Source organism: Calliopsis andreniformis, chromosome 6 (genome assembly GCF_051401765.1).
Source record: "Calliopsis andreniformis isolate RMS-2024a chromosome 6, iyCalAndr_principal, whole genome shotgun sequence".
NCBI classification, from domain to species: domain Eukaryota; kingdom Metazoa; phylum Arthropoda; class Insecta; order Hymenoptera; family Andrenidae; genus Calliopsis; species Calliopsis andreniformis.
The window spans coordinates 21,018,939-21,035,869 of NC_135067.1; the positions used below are offsets into that span (position 1 = coordinate 21,018,939).

Genomic DNA, 16,931 nt, shown 5'->3' on the forward strand with positions numbered 1-16,931 from the left:
TAACTTCATTCTCGTCTGTGAGCGTTGTCGAGTAATTTCGTGAATCCCTGTAAATCCACGTTGAAGAAGCTTCTTCTATAAAATTACGCGCAATAGAATCAACCGAGTGAGGTTCTCGTAAAAGTGGTAGATAAATAACTTCCACAGTTTAACCAGATAAGCCGGTCAATTTTTCTTCCCTCGCTTAACCATGCCCTCTTCAAGCACAAATAAGTATATTGAAATACCGAGCTATTTTCATGAATTTAACCTAATTGGATGTTGCAGTATTTTATTCAGCATAGGTACTTCATAACGCTTTTATGTAACCATGATGTTAAGACATTTCTTTACATATTTTATTTCGAAAGATATTCGTATTACGAAGTCTCCTTCAAACTGAAATAATCAGCCAACGACATTTCCAGGATTGCAAGTAGCATTTTTTCACAATCAAACGCCTCTTTAATAATTCATGCCAGCAAAGTGGGTAGGGACGGGGGTTTAGCGAGGAAGTTTTCTGATACGTCGATCCAACGCCGAACTTCAATTGGTGCGGTGTTTGAACGCTCTTCAGACCCTCTGATATTGTATTCGGGGCTGCGCGGGCACACGAAACTTCGCCAGTTTCCGTGTATCTCTCTGTTTATTTACGGGGCTCCGCGAAGTCGTCACGTTTTTCCAAAGACGCTCCTCGCGATGCTGCACAGGCCTTTTCATCCTCTCGCCTTTTCCGCGGCCCTGCTTATTTATTTTCCGCGTAGCTGCTTATTTATTTTCTGCTGGCTACTATTCAGCGTATTCTCGTAGCAAACGTTTGCTCGTCAAAACAATGTTTTACGAATGCATTCGAGGCTGCTTCCATGTAGCCTTCTTTCCTGCAGTAGATAAAAGAAAGGATATAACTAGGTGAGGGTATCTTCGTCAAAGAGAATTGCCTAGATCCAACTATGAGAAACATTTAATGAGAGCTTCTCGACATTTTCGTCAAGGAATAATTTCATCGTCCTGTGATGTTCCCCTCTTTGATATATCTCTCTGTTTTCTTTGACAAAACTAGTTTTCAAATATTGAGCAAACCTCGATATAACGAATTTGCTACAAATTAGTCCGTCATTATTAAAAGGATACTTAATCAAGGCATTCCAGCCAAATGCGACTTCAAAAAGGCAATTTAGAGAAGAGACCGTGCTCCCCTTTGTCAAATTTTCTAGGACTCGACCTGAAGTTAGTTATCCTTAGTTTTCACGCGACGTATTTAGCACATTAATTAATAGTTCATTATCCGTGTTAGCACAGTTTAGACCTTACACGAATCTTCTTGTTTAAATATTTCTTGAATATTTAACTAAGACGAGGCGCCTGAATGAAAGCAGCTTTTTAGGTCGGTATCAAACGAGATTACTAAATTATTAATTTATCATAATCATCGTAAAATAATCTTCCTCCGGAACTACGGTCATTTTCCTTAATTGCTCGCCAATATTTTATATCAATTTCCGTAACACTTTCAACGCGACGCTCGATAGTATTAAATTATATAGGAGCATGTGACGCAATATCTCTAACTACTATTTCGCTCTAAAACAGATCTTGCGAATGCACATAGGCGCGTGGTGGTCACCGGATAATTGATGCACTTTAAACGAGCCGAGAACCCGAACCAGCGATTTTCCCAAAAACAGCGTATCGGGTTCCTGTTACGGGGCAATCGCCGGATGCGGAAGCTCATTATTACCCGATATTTCGAAACAAGGACGCGTGGGATGAAACGACGCTGCGGCATTTTCTCCTGCAGTTGCCGATAATCGGCTTCAATTCGTACGCTCAACAATCGTGTAATCGTTTTCAACTGGTTCCACAGCGATGGTCTAAAACTGGCTTATTCGAATAATTTTCTGTCTGGTTCAGTTCGCGCTAAAATAGGCTAAAAGTGTGTCTGATGGTAAGGTTTACTCTATTAGTAGTGAGGTACAGCGGCCGCAGTAGAATAAATCTACGCGTCAGACAGTAGAATAAGTCCGTAATAAAACCTCAAATTTAATTTCATCATTCTTCATTTTTCTCTCATTTCGGCTTTTGGAATCACCTCCTGCCCAGTTACACCTCTCTTCCTAAAATTTCCTGTAGAGTTCCTCGCGTTTTAACTCCCAATTTCTACACTATAAAATTTTTTTTAACATTCATTTTCGATGAAAGCTTCACACCAGCAGGGATAGAAAAAATTCCGTCAGTTCAGGAGTATCGAAAAACGTTACCGCTGGATCGTGTGGCGGAATTTCAAGCTCGGGGTAGCCGAAAATTTGGCCTCCAAGAAAGCCACGTTATTAAGGAAGCTAGGGATAGTAAGTTTCCACGCGGAGGCACCCGAGAACTATTTCCAAGGGAGCGGGCAAGAATGCCCTCCTCCGTCTCTCTCCGCCCCCTGCAGCCAGCCCCTTGGAGCAGATCGATCGCATCAGATCTCTCTGGTCGAATGAAAAAAGAGTGAAATCGTTGAATCATTAAAATCGAATTCCTCAGAGCGTCGCGGAGACGTCAGGAATTCGTTGGCTGACGGTGCGGAGCATATTTAAGGGCAGAAATGGAGATGAAGAAGGAAGTCGTCGCGTCGTTGGCCGGCAATTGCCGTCAACTTTGAAGTCCCGGGCATCCGGCTTCCGCCGGAAGTTCCCCGCTCGACTTATTGCCCCCTCTTTTTCCTCTTGGCCGGAGCGACCTATGAAAATCGTCGGGCTTATTGAACTTCTTCGGTAATTTATTCTCAGATAGAAATTTGCTTAGTCTCCCGCCAGCGATTTTCCTTGGGAATGAGATCTACGAAGGCTCTGAAATCGTATCTCAGTGGAAGATATTGGGTTTGACTCTGGGTATCGTATTCTGAGGTTGAGTCGATTTTTTTGTTAATATGCAAATTAATGAAGACTCGACAAATGGAGAAGTAGTTCCTCTTTTTATCTGTTTTGTTTCTTTAGACTATTTTCGAGGGGAGTATTTTCTTATTCTACCCGCAGAACAGATGTTAGTGGTACCGAACAATGTTAATCTCACATTCGCTGAACAATTTCAGATAGCCTCGAGAACGTCTGTCTTCTTAATCTTTACAAATGGTGTACCCTTTACGGGCCACTAACCTTGCCTCATCCCGCATCCATCAGAATCACGCGAGTCCCAGTCCATTTCTCGTACCGTGGGTGGTCCGCCCACCTCTATATCTCTACCCCTCCGTCATTTTACCATGGATTCATCAACAAAGATTACTCATCGTTATCTGTGCCACTCGAACATTTTCATTGGCGCTCAGATCTAACAGTTTGAAACGTTCCCTCGCGGAGCCTGGGCCACCCTCGGTCCATTTACTAGAGCAAAGGGTAAAGGTGTTCCCTTTGCCTACCTCTCCCTTCGGAACTCGGGCGTGTTCCGAAGTGGAGAACGAGGCCAATTTGAATTCTAGGGGCGCCGATATTACACGGCACATTTAATATTCGCTGGAGTAAAACGGCTCGTACGAACGACGCCCTGGGAGGCATCAACGTTTTGACGTGCACCAGCGTCCCCTCCTGCGACCCACTTCATAGATTCCAGCCCATCAAGACCTAATTCTGACGACTAACCGCTCGCCCTGTCCTTTCACTGACTGAGGAGGCGGCAGAGCGAAAAAGAAGATAGTCGTCGCGCGATTTGAATTCCGTGCGCGTCGGGGCCCCGCTGTAAGTTTGCCATTCGTTCGGCGCAAATATGGCCGACCGAAGAACGTTCCAGGAGGCGTCAGCAACTGTACCTACAGCTCGTTTCAAGGATATCTGGTATGCACCGGTAGTCGACGGACATAATGCAGGTTCGGCCCGCACATAATGGTAATAGTTGGCTCCGATCCCAGAGGCCCGTTCCACTCTCAACCGTGTTAGCTCTCCTTCAACCCCCTACCCTCACCTACGCCTCTATTCTCTCGGCGGGTGACTCTCTCCTCGTGTCGCTGTACGTGCATCCCGCAGTGACACGACGACAAGCGGACTCGGCTGGCTCTCTAACGAGCAGAATCCGTGACTATCGATCTAGTTACGTCGCGCGGAGGATTCTGGCCTGGAGTTCTGACGCACGACACGACCGCCACCGAGGACGTAAATCTCCGGTCGAGCGGCACCCGATTTTTGTCAGGCCCTCTTTTCGCCCACGAGATTCGGCACACTTCCAATCGGCAGGCTCCTGTTAACCGTTGCGTTCGTTGCGAAACTTTCGTTGCGACCGAACTTGCGAACAGTGGCGTATTGCTGTGAGTTGGGAAGTTCTCTTCGTCCCCCTTTTTCGTTCTTCATGTTTCTTAGTAGCAAGCCGACTTGGTTGCGTCTCATCGATCAGTCGATTCTCACAAGTTCGCCATTGACCGCCTCTTTTAGTAGTGGTGCGACGAATTCGAGATTTATAGTTGAATTAAGGGAGGAGTTAGGGAAAATATTTACTCCGTCAATTATTGCGTATTAGGACTTAAATGTTTGCTCGGGGATTCTCTTAGTTGTTGAGGAATGTAGCATGCGAAAGGGGGAAAAGTAATTAGGGCTTGTAGGAGTAATAATTTTGATTAGTGTAGATGATATTCCTCAGCCGACAGAGAGAAAATACAAATGAAGCAGCGTTACTGAAAATGGAGGAACTCCCGAGCGAAATACCACTGAAAATGGGATCGAGACTTATGAATAAAATATACAGCCGCGAAAATTTTCCCAGGAGCTGTTGTTAAACCTCATTAAGTTATTGTCCCGCCGCTTACTTTGTTTTAAAAGGGACTATTGTCTCTGGTGTTTAAACTAACGTAGCGGCAAAAGTAAAATAACAATACTAGTTAGCAATTCTTGGAAATCTGTTTAATATGCAGCGTTTACTGTGACCCACAGTTTCTTTATATTTCTCATGAAAGCTACTTGCACAAAGAATATACGTCGTTTTATCTCATATAAGTGCTTTCATTTGTCGCAAAAGGACCCCGAAATTAAACAACATAGCGGAACAATATATTCTTTCTTACTGCAACTAATCTTTTTCATGCAGAATAAAATAACAGCCTTGTAATTAAGGTACAAAAACACTTAAGTTAAAAAATATTAAAAAATACATCGATAAAATTTTCTCTTGTCATAACTTGCTACGTCTATACACCACGTAAAAAGAGTGTAAAGAAAACTTCGTGGGGAAACTTATTAAACTAACTTTCACAATTGGTCAATTGCATACATAATGACCTTCCAGGATGAAGTTTCTTTGAAAATTGAGTTTCGTATTAAAATGATATCACAGGAGCCTCATTTATTTTGAACAGAAAATCTCTTCATCGACTTCACTATTTCTGCCCCATCCAAAGTGCACTGAAGTTTCTTTTTTCGCGTTCGAGTCTCGGCCGCATTAGGAAGGGTACTCTGGAATTGTTGGCCGTCAAGATCACCCTGACAGGTCCGATTGCATTCTAAATTAAGCCAAGCTATTTAAATAGTTTCGTTGGGCGATCGACGCCTTGATTTCTAGTATCTCCTCGACTCGTAAGTCGTTCCAGCTGATTTACTTAGTTAGCAATTCATAGCCCCACACAGCTCACAGCAGCCTGATATATGGTGAGCATTGTTGCGCCGACGACCTCAGCATTCGTTTCCCTCCGACTCCCCAGAGGTTGTTCGCCACCCCCGAAGGCACAAGGCCGGCCAGTTTTTGCCCTGGTGCATTAGGAACGCGATATTTCAAGTCTGGACCCCAACATTGGCCGCCTCTACTCGCTCTTTCTCCTCTTCCACCTCCTTCCTCTTCTGCTCTATAAAAGCTGCTAGCGGTGGATCCGTTCGAAGCTGCGTGGTGCTTTAAAAACAATCGGTACAGCCACGATTCCCTCGACGCCTCCGCTAGCAAGGCGACGCTGAACACTGACCCGAAATAACTTTCAGGAAACTTGGTCTCCTACCTCAGCTCCTTCAGGGAAAGGATCGCTCCTCTAATGGTATCTTGCCTGGGAAGTTTTGGTCGCTTTCGTGGTTATTATATGCACGAGTACACACCTGGATGGTCCAATCCAATATCAGTCTTTGGTTTCGCGTTGCTCTGCGATGATCCAATACATACGTCTTAGATATCTTGCGGAACGATTTACTGGAGACCCTCCCTATACTCTCGTCCAAAATTTAAAACTTTGAAAATTTGAAAATTTGAAAATTTGAAAGTTTGAAAATTTAAAAATTTGAAAGTTTGAAAATTTGAAAATTTGAAAATTTAAAAATTTTTAAATTTGAAAGTTTGAAAATTTGAAAATTTGAAAATTTGAATACTTCTATAGTAGATTATAATCTTTATAACTCATAGCAGCCCTGAACGTTCACAATAGAATTTAAACGGTACACAAAGCCAACGAATTCTAAAGGTCTCCATAAAAATGTACATTTTGAGAAACCTAAATGGCCGTTGTGACATCATGAACGGACAGACGGAAGCCTTGGTTGCTGTAGACCATCTATTCCCACGATGGGGCCACTGATGCTAGATTTATCCTTGAGGGAGCGAATTTATCGGGGTGACAGTTGTATCGACGACCAGTTCGAGAGCTAAAGCCGCATTCGCATTTGTAACTATCCAGGGATGGTGGCACGAGCAATCCTTGACGTTTAATACCGCGAGATAAACGAAAGAAATTCCGACGGTGGGGTCTCGATTCTCCTTCGTCGTTCAATTCTCCTTCTTCGTTTTCTCGCACGATTCCTCGCGTTCTACAACTCGAGACTCTCCTTCCGGAGAGCTATGACACACCGTTGGTAGATTATTGTTCTACGTGGCGTTCACTCGACCGCGTAATCTCTACGTTTTTCAGCACTGGCCTATGTCGCACGGTTTTGCTGCCATAAAAGTTGACCAGATTGCGAACGGGCTGGAATCGTTTATTTCCTCGCCGATAAAACGTTCAATACTCTTTTCTAGCGAATATTTCTCTAATCTCCTTCGTTCGATCGATCGTCTGTATGAAAGAGATTTTATATGTCATGCGGATTTCGATGACACTGCCTTTATAACGCATTTTTTCTCCCCAGTCTAAAATAAAATGAAACGCAAAGTAACTTCATTTGCCTATTTCTCTTAAGCTATGTGTTTCTACCAGTGTTGCCCTATTTACATCGCAAACGTTGTAATTTCGATGATCAACGTAAAATTTCATATATTCGACGAGTGGTAAATTCGGCGTTCCGGCTTCGCAGAGGTTAGGATGCCACGCCCGAGCACACATTTTTGTGGTCGAGTCGCAAATTGCAGCAGGACGAAACCGAAATCGGATTCCGGTTTCCACGGATGTTCGGCATTAAGCCAAAGCCGATTATGATAACTCGTCCACGTCATAATCGACAGTTATAAGGGTCTGACCGCCTCCGATCTTGGCCTATGGCTTGTTTCTAGCAACCGATGGTAGTAATTGGCGCCTCCCTCTCTTTGCTCGGCCCGCTTCGTCGAAGGCGATTAATCAAAAGTCCTGTAACTTCGATATTGGAAGCTCGTTTGTCCGGCGCTACTGATCAACGGATCCTAGACACGGTTTTAATTACCCCTCGAGCGTGTTTGAGGCCGTTGAAAATGGGACGAAATAAGGCGAGTTCTAACAAAATAAATTTTACACGAGCAGGTTTTAAATAAGGTCGCAATTTGGTCCCTGAAAACAAATTTACCAAAGGAAAGTTAAACGAGATTAATTTCTAAGAATTACGCGGGGTAGTATTCTGAATAAAAAATGAAATTGAATTCGTGTATCAAGGCCCTTGCATATTGAAAAACATTTCTCGTTTTTTGGACTTCAATTTTGCAAAGATTTTAATTGAGTCATAGTTTCAGCACAAGCGTTGTAATAATCGTATTACACATTCGACTTAGTCCTATGGGCTTTTTTCAGTAGAAAATAACAGACAAAAAACTTCTGATCAAGATCATTATGCTATTAAAAGGGCTATTAGGATCTTCTTCACGCATCGGCGAAGTACATAGGACGGTACCAAATCTCAGCCGCAAGTGGGCCGGAAATTGCCACGAATTAATTTTCGCCAACGACGGGCGCGCAGTATCTTGTTAATGCTTGAACAGATTCGGTAATGCTCCTCTGTAACTATCTGGATTCACATGGACTAATCTCGTTGATCAACGCGAGCAGATGCAGCGGGCCAAAATTATATCTGCGGGGAGAGGGTAAAATTAGGACCGCCGTCCAATATTTCGCCAACTCCGAGCATTAATGGCTGCAACACGGATTCTGTAACTAACGCCCGTGATCCATCAGACGACAATAGATCGTCCCCGTCTCTATTATATTATCCAGACGGTGATCAATGATCACAACGCGGAAGAAAGACTTCCTTCGACTCGATTCGCTTAACTCGCCTTATTTTTTCCGTCGAAGATTAATCTGGGAAACAGGAAGAGATTAATGAGCAAGATAGTGAGCTTTTCATTGCTTAGTGCCAGAAAATGTCTTAGCTTGCAAAAACTTTCTAAGAAGAATTCATCAATTCCAGGAGTCTCTAGCGTTGCAAAACTCATTACATTTACATTAATTAAATAGCTATATAGAATCTTTATTAATATTTACAGAAATTTTCGGAAGAATTCTCTACCCATACTTTCGTGATTCCACTCATCTGTCGATGAAGGATCAGACAGAGAAACCGAACGCGAAGGGCGAATCAGCATTCGCGATCGAATCGAAGAGCCATCGTACGTCCATCGACAGACGCAGAGCAGCACGCGGAACATCGAGCCTGATAATTCTAACACTTGAGCGGATCCAGTAAATCATTACGAACAATGCGATACGAGGGTAGGAATAGGGCGAGCGCGGTGATTCACTTTGGCAGCGCATTTATCACTCAACGTCCGCGGCATCGCGGGAGTTTCGAAACGTTGCGCGTTTCGTGACTGCCTAACGAGGAAAATAGTCACCGCTGCAACGACTGGATGCACGCCTCCTCTCTATACAAAGTTGCACGAGCTGCCGGCTGTTTCGCGCGCGTATTGTTGGCATGTGGCAGGGCGCGCGCGTGTCTCCGCGCCCGCTGTATTATACATATTTATGGCGCGCGAAGAGATATAGAACGGATAGGACGGTACGGAGGCAGCGCGAAGCCAATTAAAGTGCAAATGCATGGAGATGTGGATGGAATTCCAAGTAGCACAGTGACCGGGAAACCGTCATAAAACCGAAACGGGGGCCGAACTAATCGACACCCAGCCCATATCGAAAGAAGGGAGTACCGAAGAGCGAGGAAAAAAACGAGATCGACCGACTGGGGGAACTCGATAGATTCGAGGGCAGTGGATTTGGTACGTCAGATGAGAAGTCTGTGTTAGTTCGATGGGGATATCGAGAGCGATAGATATATTTAGGTCTGCGAGCACTTGACGGAGCGAAAAAATTCGTGACCGCCTTACTAGGTGACTGGGTGAGTGAAGCTGAGGTCAATATAGGAAATACGTGTTTTTTGCTTCTACATATTGAGAATGTAAATTAGATGGAATTGATGTCATTAATAACGCATGTGTAGACACTCAAGGGACGGATACTACTAGCTAGGGACTCAGTACATATAGGGAATATGTGTTCCTTTTAATTTCTGGAATATTAACACGTCCACGATGTTATTAAAAACCTTCTATCATTCAACCTACCATTGTTTCACAAAAAGGAGCCTGAAAACATAATTAAATTTTTATCCTGTATTATCAGGACAACAAATAGCATAGGACAAGGAAGCAAGGTGGTGAACGAAAAGATCCACTTAGCGTTCATTTTCGTGGACGTTAAATTCTAATGCCCCGGGAACGCTGATCAATTTCAGTTAGCTACCTTCCGGTAGATCGTGATATTCCGATCCGACAGGACGGGCCGCTGCGTAATGGCAGTCGATACAGTCGGGCTCGTGCGGTCAGCCTTCGGAAGTGTCTAATAATTTTCGTTTAAACGCGCGCCAGTCCGGGGCTCTTTCGCGCAGCTGGTCTCCGAAAGCCACGCGCATTACCATGGTAATAGACAGAATAGTGATAGGTGTTGAAGGGGAGAGCCGATTTTCGGAGGTCGTTCATTATCGTCGATATAAGTTGGAGAGAGAGCCACATATCGATAGGATATATCGATGGAAGCCAGCATCGGGAATCTCTCGAATGTGCGACACTTGGACAACGTCCATGGCTGGATCGAGACGAACAACCTGATCTCGTCGCGATAGCTCTCAGGGACGGAACTTTAGGACGATAATAAATTCCGAGGGGCGACGAAGCGTCGGTGTTCCCCAACAAAAATCCGTGGTTGCGCGCGTTCGAGTCGACCGCGTTCGCGGCGATATTTCACGCGGTCGAGGAGTCCAACTCGAGCTCGATCCTCGACGAATCGTCGAATTTCAGGACGGAAGTAGGACCACGTTTCCGTGAAATTTGTACAAAATACGAAGTTGGACGGGGTCGAGGGAAATTTATTTGACGCCAGGCTGATACACGCGCGACGCGATGCATTTTTCACCTCCCCCTATTTCGCGGGGCATTTTTTACCCGCCGCGTTGCAACGTTATTAATTTGTCAGCTTCGATGTTGGAGAAACGTCGGTCGCGCTGTTTACTCGCTCCTACGATATTGATGGTCATTCTATTTGTCACGGTTCTGTTTTTACGCTCGCGATACTTCCGGATTATCTGCCAGCGATACTGTTGCGCTATCACGATTTGGGGTGAATCTCGTGATAATTAGAGATAGATAACTGGACCGAAGAAAGATTTTAATGCTACTGAAAATTTGTGGAATGCAACTCGGAAATCGTGAGAATGCAGTGCTATATAAAGCAAAGAATTCGAGCAACAAATCTTCTTCACCAACGAGAAGCGAGGATTTCCAGCAAAAACCAACGCTTCCATAACGCTCTGACCCGAGCAGCACGCTTTTCCATCCCGTGATCCATGGGTCTCGCTTCGTGGGCTGCCGTGAGCGCGCCACAAGGGTGTGAACAGACCTTAATGGTCCTCAGTAAAGCAGAAAAGGTAGAAATTGCGGCTGGGGTTGGAATTCCAGTGGAAGGAGATTTTGGTGATAAAGCAGTGAAAAGAATCGCGGAGACTAACCAGTGCATCTTTTATTTGCAAAGGATTTCCTTTGTTCACGATTTCGTCTTCCCCATATCGATCTCATAGAGTTCGAGCCCTACAATCGTCTTCATTTCGCGCGTCTCCTCTTCACTTATAAAAAATATATTTTCGCGACTTTGGATCTCCCTCTGTCACAGGTGAGATTTTCCTTATCCCGTAGTCGTCGACGTTAAACAAACCCCTATAATCAAGCTCAAATCGATGGATTAAGAATCCAATTGGAGCCGATTCGACTCCCTCTGTTTCATCCCTCTCCATTGTTTCCCTCGGCACGTGAAATCCCTTGAAATCCAAGTTCCCCCTCCAGACGGCATTCCTCTTAACCACCTTCCTGGCACATTCACGGCCCTAAAGCGCTCGCCTACACGGACGTTTTTCTGAAATACATTTCCAGAGGCAGCCCGAATAGTGTCGGCGACGATGGTGGCGATGGTGGCGGCACCGGCAATAAAGTTTGCTTTATTTTTACTACCCCTCTGGCCAAGTACCGCCCCGTATTTCCTGGGGATATTGACATATCGGGGGTGCTGGGGCTTCTCCTCTTAACGCCCTTTTTACACTGCCACGGAATTTATGTCTTCTTTCTCTGCCGTCCTTTTCTCCGCCGCTCTACCCCACCCCGCCTCTCACTCGTGCCACGATCTACATCTTCTACGGCTCTCCTACTCTCTCCCTCTTTTATCTTTCCTGTCCTAGACCATTGTCTCTTCTTCGTCCCACTGCCTGCTCCACCTCGACGATTCCAACGACGAACAAGGGGACAATCAATCACGCGCCTATCTCCACGCGTTCACAGAATCAATCGGAGATCTCTATTATACGTTGACTCGCTGTTGGGATTTTTTCCTTTGCATCGTTTCCCTAACTATCCGATCGATTCGCCGCTCCGATTACGTTCGCTATCGTTGTCGGTGCAATTTGTTCGCGGCGGTTTGGACAGGGGTGTGTAATGCAAACTCAAGCTTCGTTGCAGTTTTCGGGCCGAGTTTAGTTAATTTTGGGAACCGGTGGCTAAATGGGGAAGTGAATTGCGTGATTTTCTGTGGAGGGTTCGAACGGAAAAGCGATTCCAATTTAGGAAGAACGTGTCTAAATATGTGTCCATTTAAAAAACTTCACCAGGGAACTGAGGAATCGCTCTTTGCAAAATTCTAAATGTGAACTCTTTCGAGAATGTCGACATAAATAACCTTAACTTCGAATCACTTATATACTCAGTACTAGTAGTTTTCAATTCAAAGTCCACAAAACTGCAAACAATATTCACCCTCGCTTCGCTACGACATCTCGGTAAAAGGACAGTTTATTAATTGCTCCGATTCGTTTGCAGCGAAATCTCGGTCCATGAAAGTGGTCGCACGCAGTGAAGGGTGTAATAAAAGGCGGAGGAGAAACGAACGAATTGGCAAAAACAATGAGCAATCGGTCGTTCGCGAGTTACATTCCACCTCTCATCCCTTTTTTCGCTGCGTTTCTATTTATCGATGTCACGGGACAGAATGGTGTAAGAGGAACGCGAAAAAAGCGAAGCGAGCTGCAAAGGCAGCCACGAAAAAAACATGATACCACAGTCGAAACGTTAGGTAAAAAAGGGATCGAGTGATCGAGGGGTAAAAATGGCGGGACAAAGGGTCGCGAGTGTACAGGGAAATTCGCTGGAGCTAGAATTTCAACTGCCACGAAGTACGTAGAAAACAGGATGCGCAGTGCGCGCATTCTTTCACTTTATACGAAGAATTGCATTTTCTAGACGGGTTGTCGTCGCCGCATTCCTGACTAGACACCGAGAAACTGCTGAATACATTCGCTCATCATCGGACTCCACAGGTGCATTCGCGTGCGTTCTCGGGTTTTATACAGAATCGCTGAATCGGTAAAAGATTTAATCCGATATGAATGAATGACTTGTACGCATCGTGATCGTTTGAGTTCACTACGTTTTAGACGAATCACAGACTTACCACTTGGTAACTGAATTAAAACTAAACTATCGAATCTATTGAAAAAGTTTCTAAGCACGTCTGCATGAATTAATCTAACAGTTTTCTCACAAAAGTATGAAAATATAATTGTGGAAGAAAACTGTATCCATAATGTGGGTGAGTGAATGGGACAGCTTTCATAGACAAGCGTTTGAGTAACTGCAAGCAGTTTCCAAGTTCTTTCGCAAAGTATGTGTGTCCCGTGGCTCACAAAGGTCCAGAGTCCTTAGAGCTCCGTTTTCTAACTGTTTCGCTTTCGTCTGGTTTCAGGTCAAGTGGATCTTTGGACGCAAACGACGAATGGTTGCCCGTGCAGTTTTAATTCGTCGAGCAACGAATGTGCGTGCTGCGTCCCATCCGGAGGATGCAGCTGCGGTGCTGCCTCGCCAGACAGATGCACTCAGTGTGGCTTGGAGCAACACTGCGCCAACAGTAAGCACCATCATTACGTTTCATCATCATTCGTCTCCATGTTCGTGGCGTTAAATTACGTGTCGCATAAATATTCATTCCTAGATAGCAATCAGTCCTGATATTAGCATTGAGAAAAGGAATTCACTGACAATCTAACTATTTCAAATTCTGGTAACATAATCGATTTACTTCTGCCTTTTAGAATTTCCGCAATATTATGTTCAATTTGTAGACATATTCGGTTGAAATTGCAACAAGCAATTAATCCATTTACGTATCAAAACTTGATGGTAATTTAACTATCCGTTAGAGTGCAATTTCCACGTCGGTGTACCTTCATCTGACCAATGCCCGAATTCAAGTGTTTACTTCCTCACTAAATGGAACACAATTACGCGATGTCGACAAGCCAATTTATTGCTCCTTTGAATCGAAATTACTATTGAGAACAATATTTTCGTCCATACCACAATGGGAAATGAACGTTCAGAGCTTTGGATAGTGCATTTCTTTGGGCATAAATAATTCTAGTCTGTAAATGTTTTGTTCATATTAAGAAAAAATGATTGTTGACGCCTCGAGGTCACTACAGAAAAGCCATAAAAAATATCAAGAAGGGTGGCACAACTTTTATGGAATATTTACGAGTCATGCCTCAATTGTGCCGGATAAAGCAAAAATCTCGTCACCGAAGTTACTACCGCATTCCTCCCTTTTCTTTATGATAATTGATTACGTCGGAGTTTCTTTCTGCCTTTCATCCATCTACTCTTTCCCTTCGTTAATTACTTCTGACGTTATTGCCTCTCCATCCCATCCATCAAACCTTTCTTTCCTCTGGATCCTTATATTCGCCACAGAGGAAGCATGCGCTGGCCTTTTAATTACAACAGAAGTTTTAATGGTGTATTACTTACCAGTATTTTCCGTAGACTCGCAATGCGTATCAGATACAAGATACTTTACCCTGTAAAAGCTGTTATTATCGTGAACCGACTTTAACGATCCCCCAATGTAAACAACTTGCCCGAAAGTTTTCCAATTAATTGATTAACGAAGAGACAATTAAAAAACTGGTAAAAAAAGGAAAAATTTATCTCGCAAAAAAAGCTACCAACAAGCGTGTACTGTATTCATGATAGTGTGTACTACAATATCTTATTGTTCGTAAACTCTGAAAAGCTCTTCAGAACTCTTTAGTCCTCGAACAATTGGCGGCTCTGTAGTGGTTTGCGGTGTAAAGCAATAAAAAGGAGTAATTTGCTGGTAATGCAGTCTCAGGTCTTTTGGGATGTTACGCCCTACGCGAGCCAATTGTGTATCGATTCAGAAGGACTATTGGATTGGCTGACAAGGTTGCGCGTCACGACTCCTTGACGCCTCGAACAGGAAGGACGAAGTCTTGTCCAGACTGTCGTCAAAGAAATACTGTGCGTGAGAAAAATCATTATCTGTAAGAACAGTATTTTTCTACGTCATCTACACGTCACTTTTATTCATTGAATCAGTAGTAGTGGCAAAAGTTCGAGTTTTTATTTTATATAGCTCTGAAATGATACAAGCTCTCGTTTCACTTTCTTTCCTCTGACCATCAATTTCTTACGTCAACCAAAGACAAAAAACTCCAACTTGTTTTGTGAGAACAAATTATGTACACTTAATTAACATTAGCTGGGCGTGAAGAGACGCTTTTTGATCGGTAGATGTGTGCAACAGGTGTGTTCGACGGGAGTTTTTTTAAGCGAAGGAAGAAGAACAGCCAAACCTGAGTGTTAGAGGAAAAAGATTGATAGAAAATTGTTGACGAGCGAGTAATGACACGTGGAGTATATAGCTCACTGACGAGACGATTTTATGCTCGTGAGAGAAGCACAAATTGCACTTAAAAGAGATCCAATATTACGTTGACACATAAACTAATTAATTCCTGATACGTACCTATTGATAACACAGTATAGCAAGCAATTCGGCAAATACGTTCGATCCAAACCCATATAGAAGTTATTAGTACGTATGATCTGTAGTGGATTACTAAAGTGCTACAGTATATAGTTCCGCCATTAGCTCAATTGAGGGTAGGTAATACAAATCCAATCAATTAGTGTCCTATTAGAGAATAACGCAAACAAACTTTCTCATTACCTAAAATAACTAAAAATTGTTGTGTATAGCCAATTTACCACATTCTATTTCATCTCTGTTTCAGTGTGCAACATAACGTTGGACAGCAGACAGTTATTCAGCAAATCAGATCGCGGCTTCGGACAAATAAAGTCGCCATCCCTTGAAGGGCCCTCGAGGTGTACATACAGATTCGTGCCAGACACTGGCCAGCGAGTCGAGCTACAAATCTATCGACTGATTTCCATCGGACGACACAACGGCACCGTGTAAGTAGCTTTTACGTGTCTCTGTCTTATCGTGAACCTTCGCTCGAAGATCTTTGCGTGGAGGAAAAGTAGCGTCCACCAAAGAACTTTCCTTTGCTCGTCAAAAGAGCTGACCATTCGGATCTAGAGATCTTGAGGTCCTGGGAACACTCAAGTTTTACCAGTCTATCGTTGCTTTGTCCTCTTTTAGTCAAAACTAAAATATCCATCTATGATGGTAGTCCTATGACTGGGAGTCACGGGTAAATTTGTAGAAATAGATTGAATTTAACTGCAAGGATATCTGCTATTTGAATATCATTTCTGTTCTCTGTAATATAATTTCAGTCCATTCTGCTGTTGATTTAACCAATGGAAAATGTAAACTTTATATCCGATGTAGTTTAATTATCGTCGAATTTTTAATGTTGGTAATTAATTACATGGAAAAGCGGTACGAAATATGAAATTGATTTGGGAATACCTGATTGCAAGTAAATTTCCAACGTGGGCACGAAACGCGAGAAAAAATGTTACGATAATATGTCAGTCACCAATGCACCAATAATTGTTTCGTTAATACAAAACCATAGTGCGATACGTACACCAGTTGTTGACAGCGATTTACACATTGACCAGGAACCATTCGACATTAATCAAAAATGTTTTTAATCACTTCGGACGTATCGTTTGCCCGCTTGTCTTTTTTGTTCCATATTTTTAATCGAATTAACTTTTTGTATCGGGACGCCTGGTCGACGCGCATTTTGTCCAGTTGGAAATTGTTATTACAATAAATCTTGTTCCCCGATATTTGTTCGTCGTGCGCAAAATAATCCATTTCTCGTTACACGCATCACTTGATGGCACAACTATAATGTTAAATGAAAAAGTAACAGCTTTCATACGATTGGATTTCAAACTTTACGAATCAGCGTTTCGATTTCTTTTTTCATTGAAAATTGTAGCTTGAACTGTAAAACGTATATTGGAAATCATCAAAGAATATGTTTGCTTCGTATTCGAAAAATTTAGAGCCATTTTACTCACTA

The 16,931-nt window shown here is 43.3% G+C and overlaps 1 protein-coding gene across 1 annotated transcript in view; it reads left to right on the forward strand.

Annotated features, from left to right (window-relative positions):
• Nucleotides 1–16,931, forward strand: part of LOC143180943 (uncharacterized) — a 181,372-nt gene that overhangs the window by 62,454 nt on the left and 101,987 nt on the right. Inside the window, exons 3-4 of the mRNA XM_076381006.1 lie at nucleotides 13,367–13,528; nucleotides 15,717–15,900. Coding sequence (XP_076237121.1) covers nucleotides 13,367–13,528; nucleotides 15,717–15,900 — 346 coding nt within the window. The remainder of the gene's footprint in view (nucleotides 1–13,366; nucleotides 13,529–15,716; nucleotides 15,901–16,931) is intronic.